The 23,054-nt window shown below is 37.0% G+C and overlaps 1 protein-coding gene across 10 annotated transcripts in view; it reads right to left on the minus strand.

Moving 5' to 3' along the window:
- Positions 1-6,332: 6,332 nt before the first annotated feature.
- The window catches only part of ADCYAP1R1 (ADCYAP receptor type I), a 146,365-nt gene continuing 129,643 nt past the window's right edge, over positions 6,333-23,054 (minus strand). For 3 of the 10 annotated variants that reach the window (XM_040549732.1, XM_040549734.1, XM_040549733.1), the window contains 5 exons: positions 21,638-21,691; positions 18,656-18,739; positions 13,504-13,633; positions 13,258-13,299; positions 6,333-11,778 (listed from right to left, as the gene is read on the minus strand). In XM_040549732.1, the coding sequence (XP_040405666.1) occupies positions 11,569-11,778; positions 13,258-13,299; positions 13,504-13,633; positions 18,656-18,739; positions 21,638-21,691 (520 nt within the window). In that variant the 3' untranslated portion in view covers positions 6,333-11,568. The remainder of the gene's footprint in view (positions 11,779-13,257; positions 13,300-13,503; positions 13,634-18,655; positions 18,740-21,637; positions 21,692-23,054) is intronic. The other 7 variants (XM_040549735.1, XM_040549739.1, XM_040549737.1 and 4 more) reach the window with 7 other exon arrangements.

The following is a 23,054-nucleotide window of genomic DNA, read 5'->3' on the forward strand; positions in this document are numbered from 1 at the left end:
TAAACTACACAAACTCGTAGAAAGATTAAAAACAATTGTTTCAGCTGTTTCTCTCGATGTTGTTGATTAGGTGATTGAAACTTCTCACTAAGAGTAGTTTGTTAACTCTTACTGTGTCTTTTTTTTTTTTTTTTTTTTTTTTTTTTTTTTTTTTCTCTCCTGAAAGCTTTACTGAGTGGATTCCAGATTAAAAGAAAACCCTCCAGCCTGCTCTGGCAATGCTGACCAATGCTGACCTTTCCCAAGGCTGCATATTCTATGCACAGTTGGATTTTCAGAATGGTTCAGAGAAATAGTAGAAGATATTAAACCAAACCAAACCAAACAAACAAAAAACAAGAACAACAAGAACAACAAGAACAAGAACAAGAACAAAAAAAAAAAAAAAAAAAAAAAGGACTGAAAAACATGAAGTCTGATTATTTTCAGAAAAAGGCTGAACTGAGGAACTGGAGCCTGCAACATATGGTACTAGAGTATTTATGAGGGTACATACAACTTATCCTGGGATCATAGGCAGCTCTGTCACTATATGAGAGGAGTGTACAGAATGGAGATTACTCAAGTGTATCATTTAAAGCTATTTGGTATAAACTAAGGTTGGATGTCTAAGCCAGTGAAAGTATTAGCAGTACAGTTAGTGAAATCCTTGAGCTGCACAGCTCTCCCTGAAGTGAGCACCTATATTTGGCCAACTATAGAGTTGTCTAAACATCATTAACTATTAATCTGGGGTTGGATTTTATAAACATAGTTATCAAATGCTATTGGGACATCCAAAACATCTGCACTGTCCTGGAGATACGATTCAGGTTTTTGTATACTTACACTCATCTGGAGACCAAGCAGTACTCCACGGTGTACCTGAAATGACACTATTTAATCTAAGCAACCAATTCCTTCCCTGGGTCTTTATTATTCATAATGAAAGTTTAGCCCACACCTAGCCCACATATATGTGCCTTCTTTTTCCCTTATTCCTACTTCATGAGATAAACTTAACCCTGTATGTAAAGTCTATTAAAGGAGTGTCGTAGCCTCCTTGTATATGGGCTACCTATGTGATTACATCAGCAGCATCTTATGACTTTCTTTTAATCTTCTAAAATGCTGTACAAAAATGACTCCTGTCCAAAAAACTCACTCTCAGGCCAAGTTATGTGAGTGGGCAATGTTGGTTAAACCCACACCCTTGTAGGGCTGAGATTAAAAACAGGTGTGAGAGGAGTCAGTACCAGATAATGGGTGAGTGACTAAATCCTGAGATGCCAAAATTGGTCAAGGTTTTTGGAAATTTGGTATTCATTTATTGCTCAACTGTTGGAACAATTCAGATACAATTTGATGACTCTGTTCCACTAGAAACAAGTTGCCAGAAATAGTGTTTTGGTAAAGTTAGAGACCCTACTTGTAAGTCTTGATGATATTGGTTTAAAGGTTGTGTTAAAATCCATTTGAACTAGACAGTGAGAATTTTTTGAGGTTGTTCTCTTTGGTATTTTGACAGATCTAGTAAATGAAATTTTCTCAGTGTCTGATTCTTGTAGCAAATGTGTTAGTGTGGTACTGTGTCTTTAAAGTTATGGATATTTACCACAAGACTTTTACAGAAAGCTGAAATACATTTGTATGTGCCTTTTCTTTCTCTGTTTCTTAACTACAAAAGAAGCCTAAAACACCTGCTCAGACTAGACATGTAACCTTTAGAAATAAAGTCTTTTCCAGATTCCCTCTTCCACATTTGCTAAACTCCCTGCTTAGTAGGACAGTGACTGATGCAGCTCTTCAGCATGTGGTAGAAAGGGCAGACGCATCATCTGCACCATCTTACAACCAAAATAAGGGGTTGATGCTGGCCCAGCTCACCTAGTAAATCCCCAAGTAAGTGGATTGTCACAAGATATTCACAGCGATACAGAAAAATAATATCCCACACATCTGCATTGGGGATTCCCCCAACCTGACCATGGACCCGTGTACTGAGTTTACGTAGCAAGGTTTTGGTAGTGGGAGGCTGCAGGTGTTGCCTGTGAGAAGAATCCAAAAGCTGCCCCTTTTTATATACGGGCCAGTTTCAGCCATCTCCAAAGGGACCCACCGCTGGCCAGAGCTGAGCCAGTAAGTGATATTGTTTGTGCCTCTGGGAGAGCAGATATAAGAAAGGGAAACAAATAAACAAACAAACAAACTGCTGCACAACAGCAGCTGGGAGAGTGAGGAGTGAGAAGCAGCCCTACAGCCCCCAAGGTGAGTGCAGCAGGAGGTGCTCCAGGCACGAAGCAGCAGTTCCCCTGCGGCCTGTGGAGAGGCCCCTGGTGGAGCAGGCTGTCCCCCTGCAGCCCTTGGGTCCCACACGGAGCAGATCTCCACGCTGCAGCCCGTGGAGGAGCCCCCGGTGGAGCAGGTGGATGTGGCCTGGAGGAGGCTGCGGCCCATGGAGAGCCCCCGCAGGAGCAGGCCCCGGGCCGGAGCTGCAGCCTGTGGAGAGGAGCCCACGCAGGAGCAGGGGGTCTGGGGGGAGCTGCCGCCCGTGGGGGACCCGTGCTGGAGCAGTTTGCTCCTGGGGGATGGACCCCGTGGTACGGAGCCATGTGGGAGCAGTTGTTGAAGAGCTGCTGCCTGTGGGCAGGCCTGCAGGCTCAGTTTGGGAAGGATGGCATCCCGTGGGAGGGACCCCGCGTGGACCGTGAGGGAGTGGCAGAGACGAAGTGTCAGGGACTGACCGCAGCCCCCATTTCCTTGTGCTGCTCATGGGGAGGAAGGAGAAGAGGGTGGGTGAGGGGGAAGGTGTTTTTGGTTTGTCTTTTTTTGTTGTTGATTCTCACCGCTCTAGCTTGTTAGTAATAGGTAATAAATTTTGTTAATCTCCCTGTGCTGAGTCTGTTTTGCCTGTGATGACAACTTGAGTGATCTCCCTGTCCTCATCTCAGTCCTTGACCCTTTGCATCGTATTTTCTCCCCCTTTCCCTCTGAGGAGGGGGAGTGAGAGAGTGGTTGTGGTGGAGCTCAGCTGCCCAGCTGGGTAAAACCACCACAGCCCAGCATCCCATTTCATCCCAGTTCCTATAGTAACACTATAGGATGCTGATCTCCAGCTCCACCACAGCCCTGCCCCACCATTGGTCCTGTTGAAATAGGCTGACATCATGACCTCATCTCGGACCTGTTGTGCACCTACCTTGTCTCCATGATCTTGCCTAATGATCCATGATCACATATCCATGGCGGACAGACAAAGAGTTACAGAAGCTGAAGCTGAGGAAAAAGATGGGAGAAGACTCATAAATAGATCATCTAGCGCAGAGTCCTCTGTAATAATAGGGTGAATGTCCATGATCTTTTAAAAATGACCCTGACAAAAATCTTAAGGTTTGCTTTGACTGGAAAAGAAATGAAACCCCAAAGCATGTCAGATATGATAGAGACCAGTGGTTTTCCAACTTTGCCAAATGGCAATGCTTTTGTTTGAGAAAAAATAATTTTTCTTTTCCTCTTTAGACTCCTTAGAAATAATCCACAGGCCCAAAAGCACCTGTGGATTAAAGTTTAGAACAACAGGTGTTACTAGTTACAAGAGAGTGTGTTGCTTTGTTGCATTATTTTTACTTTTTGACAATATCAGACTATATTCACTCTTGATACTTATGTGGTGGACTAAACACCTTCTAAGCATTACTCCGCTGATTGATGGTGAAGGACAAATGTGCATGGCCCACTAATAGCAAAGACTTCATGCCTCATTACTCCAGGACTGACTTTGCCAAATATAATTCAAGGACTCCTTTCCATGAGTAAGCTAATGTTTTTAAGCCCCCCCCAAACTCCATCCCAACTGTTTGGATAGAAATATGCTACCCTGTAACTTCACGGACAAAAAGTTCTCTTTGTTGTCATTTTATATCAGAATGGACTTATACAAAATGGTAATACATTTATTGTGTCATCTACAGCAGTCTACATGTTAAAAACAATTTCTCAGAACACAAAAATTGTTACAAAGCAGCAATTGATGTATATTTTTCCACCTCATAACAAAGCTGTATAACCTCAGATCCCATTATTAGTTAAACCAGTTTTGACCAAAAAAAGCCCGGTATTAGAACCAACAGGCCATTAGGTTTGTACCTTGACACAGTCAAAAGCCAAAATACAGCTTTCCATATGATAACTTGGTATATCTCTTCTCAGAGCTATAGCATGTTGCATCACCGCTAAATGGACAAAAAGAAGGGAATGAGAATGAACACATAAAATATTAGTTTTTACAGGTTACACTGCTACATGAAGGCCTCTTCAGACTTTTCTGCAAGGACACACTCCATTGGAAAAGGCATATCCAGAAGTTTGTTGCTTCAGACACTAAAGAGTGTCATATCACACAACATCATATCACAGAGTAATTCTTTACGTGGATGAATTCCCCAGAAGAAAACCAATGGGAAATTGTGATATTAATCATAAGAAAGTGAAATGACCGTGAAGTTTAAAACATTTTTTTTAAGCTCTGCTGGTGTGTTTCCATACACAAAGTACAATGTGTATTTAGCTGAACTTCACTCTTTAGTACAGATGTGCATGGAGCTTAACATCAGAGCATCATTAACTATTCCTTCATGCTCCATATCTTCCCAACTTTACTCTTAAATGCAATTCTGAACAGGTTGCATGTTTCTGACTCCTAAAAGCAGAGGATAAAATGCTAACTTTTTTTCACTGCGTGTGTACTACGTTTGTTTGTTGTACTGGTTTGTTTCTAGACAGAGAAGTGCTTATCACATGTACACAATCTGGTGGAGAGAACAAGACCTCCTGAAAACTGCACTCAGTGAGAGCTACCAAGCCTTTATCAGGCATGCATCTCCCCCAAATCTGCTTGGTAGCATCCAACAGAAGCCAACCTCAAGATTTTCAAGATCATTATTCCTCACCATACATGAAATAGAATAACAGTGACTAAGCACAGATCCTAGGGGAAAGACATATAGACTTTCACAGTACAGATATCAGTCTCTGATCTGGTCAGACTTCCTGGTGGAAAGAAACAGATACTTGCAAAGTATGAATCATGTCACCCTTGAGTAGACATCAAATATATGTTTGATGCTCTTACTCTAAAATCTCTCATTTCTCTCTGGTGGCTACAACCAGAACAACTTGATCAGAGGAAGACTTCTTTACTGTCAGTGGTGACGTGGATGTCATAAGCTTCCTTAGTGACATAAGATCTTTCCCAGGACTTTCCTATGAGCCAGAATCCTTAATGCTGAAAATGCTTGATGTTGAAAGGGACATAGATGTGTAATATAGCCTAACTGAGGTTTCAGCACCTCTGGAGCCTGTCTAAACAGCTTTGCAGTTATAGCTATGGAGATATATATATATATATATATATATATTTTTTTTTTCTTTCACGGAATCTCTTATAAGCCCTGATTAAAACCCACAGATCTAGGTTTTAGGACATACTTTGGAAATCAGGTAAAATATAATATTTGGTTGTATCTTTGCATTATGTACTCCTCTAAAGTTGTTCCACCTCAGGAATCCAACAGACATCACTCTCACATAGACATAGTCTAGCTACCCAAATGTAGATAAGCTTAGTTTATCTCAGTGAGTGAGTTTATTTCAGGTTCCTGGAAATCCACACAGAGATCACAGATATCACATAGGAGCTATAAGAGACACCGATCTTGTCTGACAGCTGGAAGTCAAGCAGGATCCCATGTATCCTGCTCTAATTGTCTTTACTACTTTATCTTGCTTCCCTTAGAACTTCCAGGCTATAACAGATCTCCTAGGGTCACATTTATTTCTCTGCAGCACCAGGTAGAAGATGATTTTAAATATCCAACATTTCTCTGGAAGCTTTGTTCATAAGAGCAAATCCCTGGATAAAAAAAATAAATGTGAAATCACATAATCAAACTAGGGTGGGCAATTTTATTTTGTTGAGCTTTCTAGGTAGATCCACTGTATTTGGAAACTGTAAAGATTAACTTTGATATTTGGATCCTGTACTTTATTGTGTAAGAGTTCACAGAACTTCACAGCAGCAGTGAAATCAGTTTGCATGTTTATGTTGATGCTGAGGAAACAGCAACTTCACTTGGTGTACAGCACTCGTTCCACCTGCATTTTCTCAAACCAGTCATTCACTATGAAAAGAATACAAAGAGACCTGGTTATACTTCTCTTTCATCTGATACTCCTTAAGATTAGAGTTAGTTAACCGTGGCCATGCTCTCCTCACCAGCTCCTCTCCACCACTGCTTGTGGATGCTGGATGGGAGGCATTGAGGAGTTAATCAAAGATTGAATGGACTTGTCTATGTACAGAACGCTGAGAAACTAATACAGACAAGAAGATTGTCCTGGGAAAATACATAATAATAAATACATAATAATAACTCACCAGCAGCTTTTTGCAGCTGTTTTTCAACTTTTTTTTTTTTTTTGGGGTCTGTGGGAGACCACACAAAACAAAAGCCCTTCAGAAACCTTGCACACATTTATAGTTATATACAATGTATTAATTTAGTTTCCTTAATTATCTTCCATGGACACTTCATAAACAGTTTATGGGCTCTGAAGTCTCCACTGACCACAGGTTAAAAAACACTGACATAAACAATTATCTCTGAAGCACTACTGAAAAATAATTTAAACCAAGAAGGTAAACAAAGCCAATTAAATGAATGTTTTTTTGTTTGTTTGTTTTAATAAATTATATTTTTGCATTTCTTTCATTGCCACTGTTTATTAAAGTCACTATAGAATTATTTTCTCTTTCCTGCACTCTCTTTAATTTCTATACCTAATTTCTGGCAGGGCTGGTCTGGAATGATAATATAAATTTAGGTACCTGCATGGTTCACAGGCCAAGCTTTGAACTTTGAAGTCAGCCAGGATTTAGTAGCAGTCAGATGCGTGAACCTAACAAACTGACACAATTAGTATATTTTTGCCCATTAAATGGTGATTTCATGCAATATCTTGTCTGAATGAGTTTCCTACCCTTCTGGAAATAGCAGAAATGCAGCTCCTCTTACAAAATTGTAACTGAAACTACAAAAGGAGAAGATTGAGAAAGTGTCTGGCTTTATATTTGACTGAAAATGAAAGTGCTCAAAAACTAAATTTCATTTGTACACTTTAAAGAACTAGAATTTTTTCTATTAGCTTTTTTTTATTGTTAATTTTCTTTTGCAAGCTGCTTGGCATGTCACTTCTGTTTAATTTTCCTGCTGTACTCAATCTCTTTCCTTCATTTGTGTTAGCCTTGTGGTTGCCATACTTGGTTCTTTTTGTTGTAATGATGAACAGCTGCTGAAAAGGTGGAACAGGATACCAAACAAAGTGTCTGAATTTAACTTTCAGTTTAACTGTTCTCATCTCTCTCCCTTCCCCCATCATCCCATTTTAACACCTGGTTTTCAAATATAAGTACTTAAATGAAGCAGAGCAACCTGGGCATATTTCTTCTACAAAATGAAAACACACACAACTGAACACAATACAGGTGAAGGTAAAAACGTTTGAGGTCACCAGGCAACAATGAAACAACCCTTGTCCTTCTGAAATATATATCTTAGTTTTCATTTGGCAATGTTAATAGTTCTGTCATACCAATAGTCCACATCAAAAAGTCAATAATAAAACAGTGGTTAGGTACAGTAAATATTCACAAAAGATGCAGTACAGTAGGTTTTTGAACACTTACAAAAAAAAAACTAAGAAAATTAGACTAGAAATACATTATGGACATGGTAGAAAAGATGGCTCAAGGAGCACTGCACACTTTTGTTTTCCTTTTAATTACATAGTTTTAATAACATAGTCTTTCTAGCTCCAAAATATATTTCACAGTGAAAAATCAAACAAAGCACTATTACACTGAATTGATATTTACACACACCTAGAAGCAAACCATTTTTTGGTTTCTTCCATCCTGAAACAAATAGAAATGACAGCCACTGTGAGTGGTGGCCATGCATGTCCAGTATCTTCAGCTTACATTCAACATAAAGATTTGTGAGACAGTAATTTGTGCGATGGCATCAGAATCTGTTTTAGTTTACCATATACACCTGAAATCTGATCTTTCCAGTAACACTGAGAAAGTCAGAATGACTAAGGAAAAAAAAAAAAACAAAAAACAAAAAACAAAACAACCAAAAAAAAAACACAACAACTTTGCAAGTGTGTCAGCACTCACAATAAAAAAAAATAATAGAAGGGGTTGCTTGTGTAATATAACATATGTTAGATATGTAGAGATATACCGTTTCTTCTAGTAAATTCAGTGCTGGTGAAAGGTACTGTAGACTTCAATTTGTCCATTGAACAGTAAACACATGGACTGCACAAGCAGAAATTTCCCCTTCAATGCCCTCCAACTTGCCTTGCTCCAGAGCATTGTCTCTGGAGTATAAGGGGCAAGTCCATGTCTTCATGACTATTTAGTCCTTAGCCTCTCTTGCTGAGAATGCCTAAAAAATAGTATTAATAATACTGCGCTGAGGCACAAATCCAGAACCAAAGCGAAGTGGCTTTGTTCTAACAATAACAATGGTTTTCTGTATCAATTCTAACACAGCTGAGGACCTGGTCTCTACAGGGCATGACTGGAGGGTAGTTTAGGTGTTGTGGACACTTGACCATGAGGCACTGGAAAAAGATCCACCAACTCAAATTGCAGAGCACTGTAAGACAGCTAGGAAAACAACAGAATCTGAAAGTAAACTTAGAAAAAGCCTTGACCAAAAAAAAGATCCAAACATCTTCTTGCTCTGGATTGAAACATGGCATAAAGTCTTCAACCAGAGGCAGTTAATCAACACTTTTTTTTTTTTCCCCCCCAAAGGTTCTAATTTATTAATGCTTGAAAATTGGCTACCAGCTATTCATGCAAAATATACTTTTAGATTTTTTTAATAATACACTTACAGTATTGTCAATATAATACCTTGTGAAAGCCCATACTACAGAAAATACAAAACTAAATGATATCTGTTCATCTAATATTAGATAATTTCATTTAAAAAAAAAAGTTTAAGTATTCATTTACCTGATAGATCTGACTTTCCTCATCTCCCTCTGTCTTTCTGGTCTGCAAATAGTATGGTTCCTCGGAAAACTTTATAAAATAGCTTTTACCAACATCTAGTGAGATAAGAAATTCTAATCTATCAGTTAAAAATACTTCAGTGATTTTTGCAGAGTCTGGAAGAGGGGGACAAATTCTGCTCTCAGAGCAGTAAACCAGTGCTGAAGACTTGCAGACAAGGTGTCTGGATCATGTAACCCCCATTTAAGGTACTGTAGTATAATTTAAGTGATATAAACCTTTTTGCTGGTCCTCTGTACAAGGGTAGATTTAACCTGACTGGGGCATAAGTGTCTCATATGAGCATGATCCTGTATGATATGAAGTCAATCTTAACATTTCTCTCTGTTTAGAGTGATTTTTACATTCATTTACACTGCTACAACTGAGAGCAGAGTATGTCCCATAAAGCACTACGTAAAAGTTAAGTATTACAATTAATACTTCTTTCACAACTTTCTGACCCTTTTTCCTTTTAAAAATAAGGAAACTAGTGTTATTTAAAAAATTTATACCTAAAATGACATTTTTTTTCCTAAACTAACAAAAACCAGTGAAATTAAAAGCTCGGCTGACACTAAAATTCTGAATCATTCACTTTTCCTTTTCCTTTTTTTTTTTTTTTTTATAAATTTATGATCAAGTCAACTAACAACAAAGAACAAGCCTGAATTTTAAATTTCCTGGTTACTATTAGTTTCAGTTCATAGCTTCACATTTAGAATGTCATTTTCATATTTTTTTTTAATATATGCACACACATACACACACATATATATATATTTTTAGATATATATATGTATATCAGTTCATAAATCCAAAATGAAGTGAGAGCTAGTATGGTCATCAAAGCCTTTATGTATAAAGACTTTTAAAAATTGACATCATTGACATTTGACTGAAGTAGATGTGTACCAGTCGTGGCTTTAACTACAAGGCAAAGTTGGAAAGAATGTTTTAGTTTCTTTCAAAAAACCAAAAAACAAACAAACAAAAAAAGACACAACACCAAAACCAAAACAAACCAAACCAAAACCAACCAACCAAACAAAACCAGTAAGAACATCAGTATTTAATCAAATGGACTATCCAAAGAGAGAGAAAAACACCAGGTGTGGGAAGTCATCCAAAGTCTTTATCTTTTCCTTCTATAGCATCTTATTGTTCAGTTTGGTTGCTCACCAAATGCAGATGACTTTTACTTTCCAAGGCGATCATGCCAGATCTCTCTTGTGCCTCTTGCTCTGGCAGGGAAGAGTCATAATACACAGAAGTCAACCAGGTTGCAAAGGCACCACATTGTATATGACAGCACTACCCCAAAACATGCTGTGTTTGGGCGCAGGTGCAGGAGGTTCAAGGTTATCTGGAGGGAAACACCATCTTGGAACTGACTTTTGCTTTTAAGGTGGGAAGGAGGAGACAGTTATTTCTATTATTCAAAGAATCCCATCAATCAATCAACTCCCAATCAATCAATGCCAAAAATATAGATATATCTTAACTACATGGCCCTTTTAGAAAATTCACAGCTTAGCTAGAACATAAAGCATTCTCAGAAGTGTGTCCCTGGGTATGGCAAAAGACAGCTGATCCCATCTCTATTGCCTGGAGTCCCCCAACTGACTGATGATAGCTATGCAGCTTCACATTGGCACAGCATTTTCTTTAAGTCCACTGGGTACATCTGACTAAATCCAACCATGAAGTTAATCTCCTGGAGTTCTTCCTGAACCTGCTGGTATGATCAACCCATGTTAGCTCCATCCTAAGACTCAAAAAAGAAACTCTGGAAATTCACATGCCAAAAGATAGGGACAGGATAAGATACACTTGACTAGTATGAAAAAAAATAAATCCAAAACAAAACAAAATGAAAACCAAATTGAAAAATTACAGTGTTCATGTCCATTCACAGATTAGTATCGGTTTGGCAACCAAGAATCACAACTGCACAGCAATTACTTGTTACTTTTGACTGACAACAGATTACTTGCAGATGCTCTGAAATGTAAATCATTGAGCAGGTGGGCTTGGCCTATTTTTAACTTTTAAATATTTTCCATCAATGGCCTTGAGTACAGTTGTGTATTTACAGTGATTTTTAAAAAGATATATATATACACTTCCTTTACTTTTTCACCTCTACAACCATCAAAGACGTTTTGGAGGAAAGGAAAGGAAAAAGGGAAGGAAAAATGAAGGGAAGGGAAGGAAAAGGAAAGGAAAGGAAAGGAAAGGATAGGAAAGGAAAGGAAAGGAAAGGAAAGGAAAGGAAAGGAAAGGAAAGGAAGGAAAGGAAAGGAAAAGGAAAGGAAAGGAAAGGAAAGGAAAAGGAAAGGAAAGGAAAGGAAAGGAAAGGAAAGGAAAGGAAACCTATACCACCAGCAAAACTATGTTTATTTGTTTTCTTTTTAAAGGGGTGGTTTTTGGTTTGCTTGTTTATTGATTTGTTTTCCTTAGCTGCTCATGTCGCTAGATTCTCCGCATTTATGCTGGACATCCGAATCTGAGAGCTGCTCTTGCTCAGAATGGAGAGTTGTGTCCCCCCGTTCACTCCGCTGCTCGCTAGAGAAGGATGACGATGTTTGAAATCCACAGCAAAATACCGGTTGACTTTCCAGCTCCTCCATTTTCTCTTTATTTCTGATTGCACCTTTAGGGAGAAACTTCAAAAGGTCATTTTTTATGTACTTAGCCGCTCGAGGACATGCTGACAAATTATCAAGCTTAGAAAAAAATAAAAAGGAAAAAAAAATTGACAGAACAATTTTAATGGCAATAAAAACTCCATACTTCATCTGAGGTGACTTCTGTGTGTATGAAGAATGCCAGGCATGCAGTGGGAACAACAGCCTGGATTCAGTGTCTCTGACTACAGATAACTTAGGATCAGCCCAGAGAAAACTTCGCCTTCTGCTTTCAGCTCACCTCTCAGTAGACAACAGTTCTTGCATCCATGTACATCTATGACACCTTCCTTTCCCATGACCTTTTCTCATGGGCAGAGTAAATCACCCATAGCAAAGCAATACCTGGTCAGAATTCCAATTAGAAAATGAACAATGATGAAGTTTTCCCTGTTATCACCTCTACAGTTGTCTTGCTTAAAAATACTATAGAACGAAATTGGCCAATATAAACTAGTGTAACCCCACTGAATGAAACCAAGATAGAGTGTTTGGGGTATGATTCATCAATTCATCTTTTTTATTATTTATTTATTTATTTGGATAGTCAGAAGTTAGAAGTTTAAGTGAGGAACTAGTCTTTTTATAGTCAGGTTAACAGACATCTGTGGAAGATAATTCATTTAACCTGTGCTAAATACCCACTGTTGAGTGAGACAGAGAACCTTATAGAAGTTTTTTTGTTTTGTTTTGTTTTGTTTTTGTTTTTCCTCTAGGTTACAAAGACAGCCCACAGTTACCCCAGTTATTTAATATTTCAACACCTAAGCACACTTGAATGTCATTCTACAACTTTAATCTTTCCTAGGCCTTCAATATTGAGTAGAACTGTATTAAAGATAAGAGTGATCTTACTTTACTACTGAAAGCAGTAAAAAACTATATTAAAACTACATTATCCTGTACTTGCAGGTAAAGGATTTGTCAGGTGACACAAAGTTGCCCAATCTTCATCTTGTGAGAAGAAGTCTGAGTGATTTACTAACTTGGCCTGACTGGTCAGGATTCATTCCTCATAGTACTGGACACTCAAATAAGATTCCTAAATTAGGAACCTTCTTTCTTATGGATATTTTTATAGTTAATCAGATGATACAGGTAACTGCAGAGAATGAGTCAGATTAGCTAAGGTCTGAGTCTCTCCTTCAAGGTGTTTCTCTCTCTGTTGACTCCAGAAGGACTCCTGGGAAACGAGTCACTTAACAAAATAATTACCTCTGTTAGGGAACATTAATCTGAGCCATCATTTGTGGCAAGGCCAATGTTTTGTTTTGTATAAAGACATCACACATCCTCCTTTTGTTGAGATATTGTGAAATTCAGACTAAGGTATTAGGAAATATGTAGATGATGAGTTACAGGGAGAAATTAGAATAACAGTTAGTCCTACAAGGAAATGGGATGGGGATGGAAATTGGAATGGTGAGGGTGAGGGAGGGTAAATATTAAAGGTCTTACCTCCCCATTCAAGAAACAATAGAGAACAGCAACAACAAAACCCTAAGTAAACAGGAGAGAAAAAAAAATCCTTCAGGAAATGCTGGAAAACAGATGGAGTTTAATAAAAAAAACAAAACCCCAAATCTTTGTACACAAAGCATATACATAAATGAACAAACACATGGTCTGAGAACTGTGCATGCATAGTCATTATAATGAATAGAGATTTCTTTTTAACAAAAGCAGAATTCACTATATAATCACCTGGAAAGATCCCAGTCCCAATTCAAACACTAGTCTCTCCCGCTTACTGACATTTTCAGGAGAAAAAGCAAACACCGTGTAGTGAATTCCAAACAAGGGGATAAGCAGTAGCGTAGAGCGAGCCAGTCTCCTGTTGTAATAGAGTGAAAGAACTTTAATGCGGCTTTGTAATAAACAACTTGTGCTTTAATTAAAGAAGAAAACACAGAATCTATTTTGTTGCTTCCCTTTCAGGAAATACATACACTATATAATTAAACAAACAAATATACAACATCCCCATTTGTTCCCTAACAGTAATTTTAAACACACTGTAGTTTGCTTCCGTTTCTTCGTATTAGAACAATTATAACACATTAGTAAAACATTATACTCTGTACTGTTATTTTGATTTATATTATTATAAACATTTTTTTTTTCCTACACTGCCAAATGTGAGAAAGGTAATCTTGGCATGGGATTCAAACTGCTACCATAAAACAATTATAAACCTCTCAAATAATTGCTTAATTCCAGTGGAGGGTTTGTTCTGAGGAAAAAATGTTACTAATTTTCTTAAATAAGGGAATAGATGGAGGACAAGGAAATCTATAAAACCATAAAGACCTTTGGAAGAGCTCCATGCTGTTTTTAAATTCTAATTTTTAGTCTCCTTATATCTATGCAGGATATTGCAGACTAGTTTGAATTGGCTTATTACATGCTCTATAATATCCTTAAAATTATGTGGTTTTCTTACTGAAAATGAAGACTTATTTAATATCTCCAAGAACTCTTTGAACATATACTGTTCAAATGGAACATCAGCACATTTCTAATGTCCCTCTGTCATACTTTGTGCACTAGTGGTGATAAACACATCACAGACTTTGCCTTGAGATGATACTAAATGCACATGATTCATTAGTCAGGTGCAGACTAAATCTCAAGTCTTTGTGAAAGACCCCACAAATCACAGAGCATAGTTCTTGCAAAATATCAGTTTAGACACTGGCCAAAAGTATTTTAACTAGAGAAAGAAGAAAACCTTGAAATGGGTTGATAAAGAGAGTACAAAATCTTCATCTTTGGTGACCTCTAAAATAAGTTATACAGGAGTGACCCAGTACAATGGATTAAGAAGTTTCAAGGTCTCTTCTAGTCCTTTTTTTCTATGAGTATGCAATCAGATTGATGAAAAGGAATGCAAATATTGCAGAAAAGATTATAGAATAATGCTATCTCCATAAAAAATAAAGTTTCTAAAGAATTTAACAGTCTTCAACTACCAGTAGGATACAAAGAAATCAAATTAAGATTGTAAACAGAAGAAATAAGTATCATTTCTAAAGTTCTGTTATGCTTTCTATTCAGGTTTAATGTCAATAACAATCAAATGTTAAATGCTATTTTGATTCAAATATTATTGTGAATTAGAATGGTGTATCTCACTGCAGTCATAGGGGATTACTTTTGGGAAAGATGAAGAATTTTCTCTATAGCCATTTTTCTGGCATTATTTATATTTAATTAATCATTAAATTAGTTTGTAAGATCTTGAAATATAATGTCATCATCAACTTATTTGAGATGTTGTCTTTAGTAGTGTCATAGGAGTCGTGAAGAAAATACACAAAATGTAAGAAGTAGCACATCCTGAAATTTCTATATGATTAAGATCAATAGAGAGGAAAATAAGATTTTAATAGGAAGAAAAACTTAAGCTATTACTAATGGCTGTGCAGATGATGATGAACTGTGTTTTTCTGAAAATATTAGGAAGAAAGACAAAGCAGCAGCTGTGAGACTGATACGTATATGTGCAATGGTGAAATGAAGATGTTAAAGATAAAAATATAGTGAAATTCTCAGGAGTGCAACATGGAGGATGCCATGCACGACAAGGCCATCCTCTTTTTTTTAACACATTCTTTCAGACAAAGGAACATGGGGGACAGATCCAAGTGTTTTGAGGACAGTAATCACTCAATGAGTTTTAAACAGACTGTTTGGAAGAGGTATATTCTCCAAAGGTGTAGAAAAAACCTTGCTTACATTCCAATGGGTAAATGAATATTTCAAGTTTACTTACCAAAAAAAAAAAAAAAAGAAAAAAAGTGTAAAACAATAATAAAATAAAAAAGTGTATATATATATATATATATACACACACATATATATAAGAGGCTGGCATTCTATTTTCCATCTGTCATTTTCCTTAAAAACAACTACAGAATCAGATTCCAATAGTATGGAATGCACATTCCAATAGAATATGAACTTTCCATAAAGTTAGTCCAAAAAGACACAGGTAATGGTGTCTCTTATTTTTCCTTGTTCCTGAATGTGTTTCCTTAACCAAGTGAAGTTATAGAAAGACATCCTTATAATAAATGTAACAGAAAGTAGAAAGGTCATCTAACTTTGACCTGTCTCTGGAGCAACCATGTCTATTTTGCCATTGCACATCCACACTTACACAGGGGGCTCCTGAAATGTCTGTGCATATTACATGGGACACAACCAGGCTTGAACTGAGAATGAAAATACACATCATATTGCATTGCTGAATAGAATTCCAAGCAATTTCTACTAAATGTTCTAGTGTGATCATATTCTGCATTTTAAAACATGATTCTAGAAGACAAATTTATGCTATTATCTAAACAAATGCAGTAACTACTGCTCAAATGAAATAGAGAAAGAGAGGGAGAGAGATGCTGTTACAGGCAACAAGCAGCAACGAGTTCTAAATGGTCTAAATAGGTCCTTCCAGCTTCTTTGAATGTGACAGCAAAGATATATCTCTAGATTCACAATCTGCAGATATAACTGTAAGAAAATCTGCTCTGGATATGTGAGGATGCTATTTTCAGAAAATGAAGGCAGCCATCAAAAAACATGGGTCTTCTACACCAGGTGACATGAAGCTCAAGAAGTGATTGAGGAAATTTGTGGTTGTCACTCTTTTTTCTTTTTTTTTCTGTCTTTGAGATAGAGGTGAAAACTGTAGCTTAGAGCTTACTCTCCCGTTAGTTCCAGATATCCCTACTGAAATAGTGTCTTGAACCTTTTCTCCTGGGACTATAGCTGCTTCTATTGGACTAACTGCAGAGTTGTGTAGCTCAAAAAATAAATATGTGAATTTGACAGATTTTATAGCACTGTGCTATTAAGGTAAGGATAAAATACACAATAACTTGTACTCTGGCAAACAGTTTGTTGCCTTGTGCTTAGAGACTTTTATCATTCAACTTTTTGGGGACTATCACAGACTGTCGAATGATGCAAAAGACCTTCAAAACTACAGGCTTTGAGGAAAGTAGTTGTTATGTTTTCCCTTTATTGTCAATAAAGAGTAACAGGCACTTATGTATGAAGATGAATTGTCTCTCCCTAAGTCCTTTAAATATCATCTCCATGTTTCACTATTGACTGTAAAGGGGATTTAGACTAGGTTTGTGACATAAATTGTGATAAAAGACTTGTAAAGTTTAGATCAGAGGAATTCCATCTCTTTGGTCCTAACTCGATGATGAATATGTGCAAAAAGTTTTAATGACAATATTTCAAATAGAAAGATATACAGCAAACCATGAAGATAAAGGATGTCACCATCAGTAATATGCTTATTAGATCTCCTGTTTAATAAACCAGAGAATCTATTTTATCTGAAGGATGCTAACATGTTAACCTGACTTTCGTGAATGTCTGTAGTCTCTCTGACAGGTACATATCTTATCTGGAAGCTTAAATAGGTCTGTAAGACTTTGGAAGACTTGAGGCAAGACCTAGAAACAATAATTGATTATGTCTTTATTTTCCCATGCGTAAATCATGTCTTCAGACTAACGGCTTGTAAAGCAGTGGAGGCTTACTGAGATTTTCATTTCTGGCACAAAAAGTACAGCTTAATTTTTTTGGGGGGAGAAGTGTATAATTTTTATGGCCTCCTGTTTAGGCTGAACTCTCCCTGCCATTGACTAAGTAGAGAATTCCACCTTTGGCAGCTGTCAGTCCTCCATCTTTGTGAAGTACTGCACTTAATATGAAGTTTGTTTCCTTGCAAAGGCCCAACATGAACTCTATATTGCATCAGGCTATAGGTTAAGAGGAGAACCTCATATTTAAAAGTATCTCCTCCTAAATGTACATCCTAGTTTTGCCACTACTTTTCTTAGACTTCAGGCTTCTTTCCATGCAGAAAATGGACCTGCTGCCTGCCTCTCTGCTATCTCTATTCTTTCCACCTGTTTTTGCATGACATCTGTCTGTTGACTGAATCTTTTGAGCATTGTCAGTGATCTATGTTTTAAATACCTTGAGGAGATGTAGAATCACGAACAGGGGAAGCTTATATTCATGCTTAAAATGGGTTTTGTTAGTAAAAAGACATAGCAAAATACAGAGCTGTAAGTTGTACTAAACAATTTGTTTTCCTGAATGATGTCAGCAAATACTATTCTTCAGCAAAATGCTGTACTTGTGGATCAGTGCAGCCGGAGATCCCTGAGAGTGTTGATTTGCACTCATAAGCCTGCTATATAATTAAAGGGGATGTTCATCAGAAAGTATGGAGTATAAGATTTCTGAAAGGTACATGTCTCATCTAAACGAATCCCGTGGGCTTCTTGCACAAGTAACAGAGAGTAAGATGCACTGTGAGAACAATATTAGTTCTTGTCTCTAAACAAAAAGACAAATTTTAACTCATCCCTTCATGTGTACTTTTCCTCATCCCTTCATGTATACTGACAAACCTCACTCAATTCAACAGACTTGTACACCAACTGAATGTCCAATTCACAATCCTGCCCTACCCTACCCCTACTGTTATAGCAAACTTTCAGGTGAAACATTTCCTCTCAGAATGACCAGAGAACACCACTTTGTTGTATAATAAAGAGTAGCTATTAATAGTTTCTATAGAGACACTATCCAAAACCATAAATAGCATCAGTGATAATTACAAAATTTAAAAAAAAAAAAAAAAGCCTTTAAATCCTTGATCAAGGTGCATCAGCAAAAGCACAGAACAACAAAAAAATCTACATGCAACAAGAACTAAATGAATGCTTGCTCTTCCGTTACTACCCCTCTGCTAATATTAAATCATTTACTTGCAACATGCTTCATACAAACACAGTAATGTTACAGGATCGCGTACACTTACAGGGTAATGGTTGATAGTTCTGACATCTTGCAAGAGTGCTGGTTAGCCCTCTTAGGCTTACAGTAGCATTTCTGAACGCAGCTGCTAAATATGACAAGATTAGCATTTTTTTCAGCATATTGTGAACAGGCCAAGGTAGGTCACTTTCAACACATTTCATGAGACACATCACAAAGATGGAAAGCGGACATGACAGAATGAAGTTACAACACAAATCAGCTGCTTGACTGAAGCAAAAATAAAGAAATAAAATAAAAATAAAATGCAGTGGGTGTCACTGGCAACTGGGATGTGTCAATTCACAGACAAACCAAAGATCAAACAACCTGGAGGCAGGCGGGCAGTTTTACGCATCCAAAATACACATGACTTTTGCAGTCTGGTAGTGTACAGAGTGTACAGAACAATATACTAAATGAAAGTTGACTGCACACTTGTGGAGAACAATTAAATAGTAACATAAACTTGTAGGATGGAAATTAATCTAAGGTGAAGTTGGATCAGATGTTCTTCATTTTCATGTGTAAGTACCCAAGGTGGTGTAAATCCCTTCTTTCTAATGAAGATTACTACTAAGGACACCAAAGCACTTCTTTGCCCAGTTTCCTTGATGCATGAAGAAGGGAGTTCAGTATAGAAACTATGTCTCAATGCTAATTCAGAGATACATGTTATTTTTTGTCCAGCACACTAAGACCAGTGGGGTTGTATAAGCAGCATGCTCATATATGTTAGACCAGAACTGTGATCCCTACATGTTGTACTCTAGAAGGAGCAATAGAGAATGGGAAGTGTATACTTAAAATTAACCACACAGAGGCTAATCCAAATCAGCTGTTAAGAATAGTAATCTTGAAACAGCATGGGAAAGCATTTTGAAGGATCTGAGGGATAGATATGTTGTATCTGCTATGTCAGACTTAAAAAAATAAACCATGAGAATTAAAAATGGGAATTTGTTGTTGAGGTATATGGGGGGGATTTCTGTTTGATTTTTGTTTTGTTTTGTTTTCAACACATGGTTATTTTGGTGGAATTCACCTCAGTGAAGCTTGGATATTTACAATACTGATGTCTAAGTAAACTGGACATGAATTGGTCCATTGGGAATCATCAGAGGGATGGTCAAGTGAGAAGTACATACTTGTTGGTCAGGGTATATCTGATCTATTTTAGATGTCCACTTTAGGATGGGTTGAATAGAAAACTCCAATAACTATCGTGACTAAATCTTTGTTGACTCTAAAGGATACTCTGATTTTTTATTTATTTATATATATATTTTTAAAGCAATTGCCTGGAAAATGAATCAAAAGTTGCTTCTGTTTCTCTGCTAATATGCATTGTCTATGATTTGTGTTCATCTAGTTATAGATGGAAGAAGCACTTCATAACTTTAACAGTATAATAAAGTTGAAAACAGATTAAATTTCTCCCTACTGTTAACACTTTTAAGCCAATCCCATTTAATGGGATTGCCTTTTTTTTTTTTTTTTTTCCCCTGTGGGTTAATCAAAAACTTACATTTCTATTACAGACTATAGAGACTATAGCTTAAGAGCTGGAAAAATTACAGTGTCGTGGAATGCAAACATCCAGCAGACAGAAAAAAAAAAAAACGTTTCAACTTGCAAAAAGAAAAAAAATCTCTTTTCTTGTGTGAAGTTGAAGTAAATATGAAAATGACTGTTCATTTTACAGAATCATTTCTGTGATAAAATTTTGCACTACCTCTGTCTTTTACAGAACTGAGTTGTGCTTTAATTGATATTTAATACTGATTAAAAACAGGGATGAAAGTTTTAGAGAACTTCAGAGAAAGTTCGTTTTTACAGTGGCTGAGACTTTCAAAAGTGACTGGATTTTGAGTGTCTCATTCTTGGATCACCTGAGTTGAAACAGCAGAAAATTATCAGAACTTTTACCACAAGAGGGCTGCCCAGCTTGTGCTGAAAAACAGTGATTATGAAGGCATTTTAGGGTACATAATCTGAAAATGAACTATCTAAAAATCAATAATCACTTTTAAAAATCTTAGTTATGGGGTGTAGTAGCAGCTTGTTTTCTTCACTGACATGCTTGATGTTGCACAGGTAATCTGGAAAAAAAAAAAATCTTCACTGATTATAACTCGTTCCTTTACTGATTATGCCCTGTATTATTTGGCAAGGACTGACTTTCGTTATAGCGAATAGAACTAATATGACAGCATTTGTTTTTCTGATATAATTATCAAAAAGGTAAGACTTGTTCTAAAAAAAAACTATCTAAGAAATAACCTCTACTCTACAGTGAATGAGGGTAGGCTCATACATTGCCTTATGATGGAAAACTTTAGCATTTCTGAGGAAAATGCTGGTATTTTAGCATGCTGTTAACATTTTTCTGCCATCATATCTAATTTACCTAATCATCTCCCTGATGTTAGATATTTTAAAGTCACTTAAAATCTTCAGATTACAGGATTGACAGGAGTTTTCTTCCTTTTTCTTTTCACTTTGCTGTTATTATCATTATTTATTAATTTATTTTCAAGCAAAGTTGAAACATTAATACAAAAAAATGGAGAAAGAGAGAAAAGACAGAGGAGGCACGAATCAGAAAGAAATGAAAAGGAGGAAAAATAACTAAATAAGAGAAAAATAATATAAATGAGATTATGGATATCAAAACATTACATGAATTAGGGCAGAAGCCTCAGATTTCTGTAGGCACACACAAAATGGAACTGGTCACGTCTAACTATATGCATCTAAGAAGAATTTAAACTGAACTATCATCTTTAACTCACTCAATCATGGAAAGAAACAGGCACTTCCAGAGGTTGGTCTAATCTATGCAACAGAGGCATCTAGGACATACGGGATGCATTGTCTTATGGAGAGGTGCCCTGGTCTCTCAGTTTGACCATAGACAACAACTAGACTGCTTAGATTAAATACGAGACTTTAGACAGCTAAAGGCAAACAAGCTGAGTCTCACCGCATGTGTCCTGTGCATGGACTGCAGCTGCATCTGGGAGGAAGAGGGAGGGTGCTAGGGTGGAAGGGGAAAGAAAAAGTTAAACATTCCCAGGATGAAATGAGTGATGTATGTTGTGGCTGAAGACCATCTTGTCAGACTGAACACCTTATGTCTAGCAAGTTAATGCAAATGAGAGAGTTCACAAATTTGAGGCAAAAGTAGTTGCAATTCAATCCTAAAGACTTTGTAGGTTTCTCAGAGATGCTTAAGAGAAGTAAAATAAGTATGTTTTTTCAGGGGAGTGACATTATGCATTTTTACCAAGTCCTTGTAGATACATAATGAAAAATCAGGGCTCTGGGTTTTGGTCATTAATAGCACATGGGGGAAGGCAAAGTTTGAGGGTCGTCTCTGAATATGCTGAAGGTAGAGCCTCTGGGAAAACGTAACGAAGGTAGAATTTGATTAACAGAATTTAATACTGTGCCTCATTAAGAACCTTTGTGCACCCTGCTCAAATAATTCTACGTAACCTTACTCCAAATAGGATTGGCAACCTGGTCACTGAAAAAGAAAATTAAAATATGTAGCAGTAGGGAAGAAATGTAGAAACAAACCAGTGAAATAACTGCTGAAAATACAGTAAAAAGTTAACCAAAGTGAAAGTTGAAAGATTGTATGAGTGGAAAATAATGAGAGAAATGAGAGAGTGGAAAAACTGAAAAATGCAGCTATACCATCTAATATTTATGTCTGATATTGCTATAGGTTGTGGGAAATCCTTTCCTTGCTACTCAATAGCTAAGGATTTCTACTCAATAGCTAAGGATTTCTTGCACTTTGACTTGTTTACTGGTCAAAACTCAAGCTACCTTTACAGAAATCCTGTATTTACAGATCAGATGTGAGCAGAAAACAAAGACTGTACGATTCCACCCTGCTGCAGTGAATGTGGGCACTAATCCACTGCATGCAAGTAGACTCATTCACTTCTCTCATTCAGACAGAATAAAAAGCATGGATGTTTCTCAGCAAAGTTGTTATTTAGTTTCATCTCATGTAACTTTCGCAGTTTATAACATAGATATCTGCCTCTAACCCTGTCATCCCATACTCACTTTGCAGTCAGTGGTGAGAAACAGACCATAAAATGAGATTTGTCTGACCTCTTTTAAACATCTTGTTTATAATGAAATGAGTGGTAACCAAGGATCTTATTCAATGAACTGGGTAGATCTCTACTGACTACAGAAGGAGACCAATATGATTAGCCTATTAGCAGTTGGATCCCATGCTGTCTTTCTAAATGTACAACCATTGTTGTGCTCTCAGTAAAAAGGCATTGCTGTTTCTCTACTCTGCAATTGAAAACACGTCCAAAAGTCCTAGTCTAGTCATATTTTGAAGATGTCTTAGCCTAGTTATCTATAGTTCT

The sequence above is a fragment of the Cygnus olor genome, chromosome 2, assembly GCF_009769625.2.
Source record: "Cygnus olor isolate bCygOlo1 chromosome 2, bCygOlo1.pri.v2, whole genome shotgun sequence".
In the NCBI taxonomy this organism is placed as follows: domain Eukaryota; kingdom Metazoa; phylum Chordata; class Aves; order Anseriformes; family Anatidae; genus Cygnus; species Cygnus olor.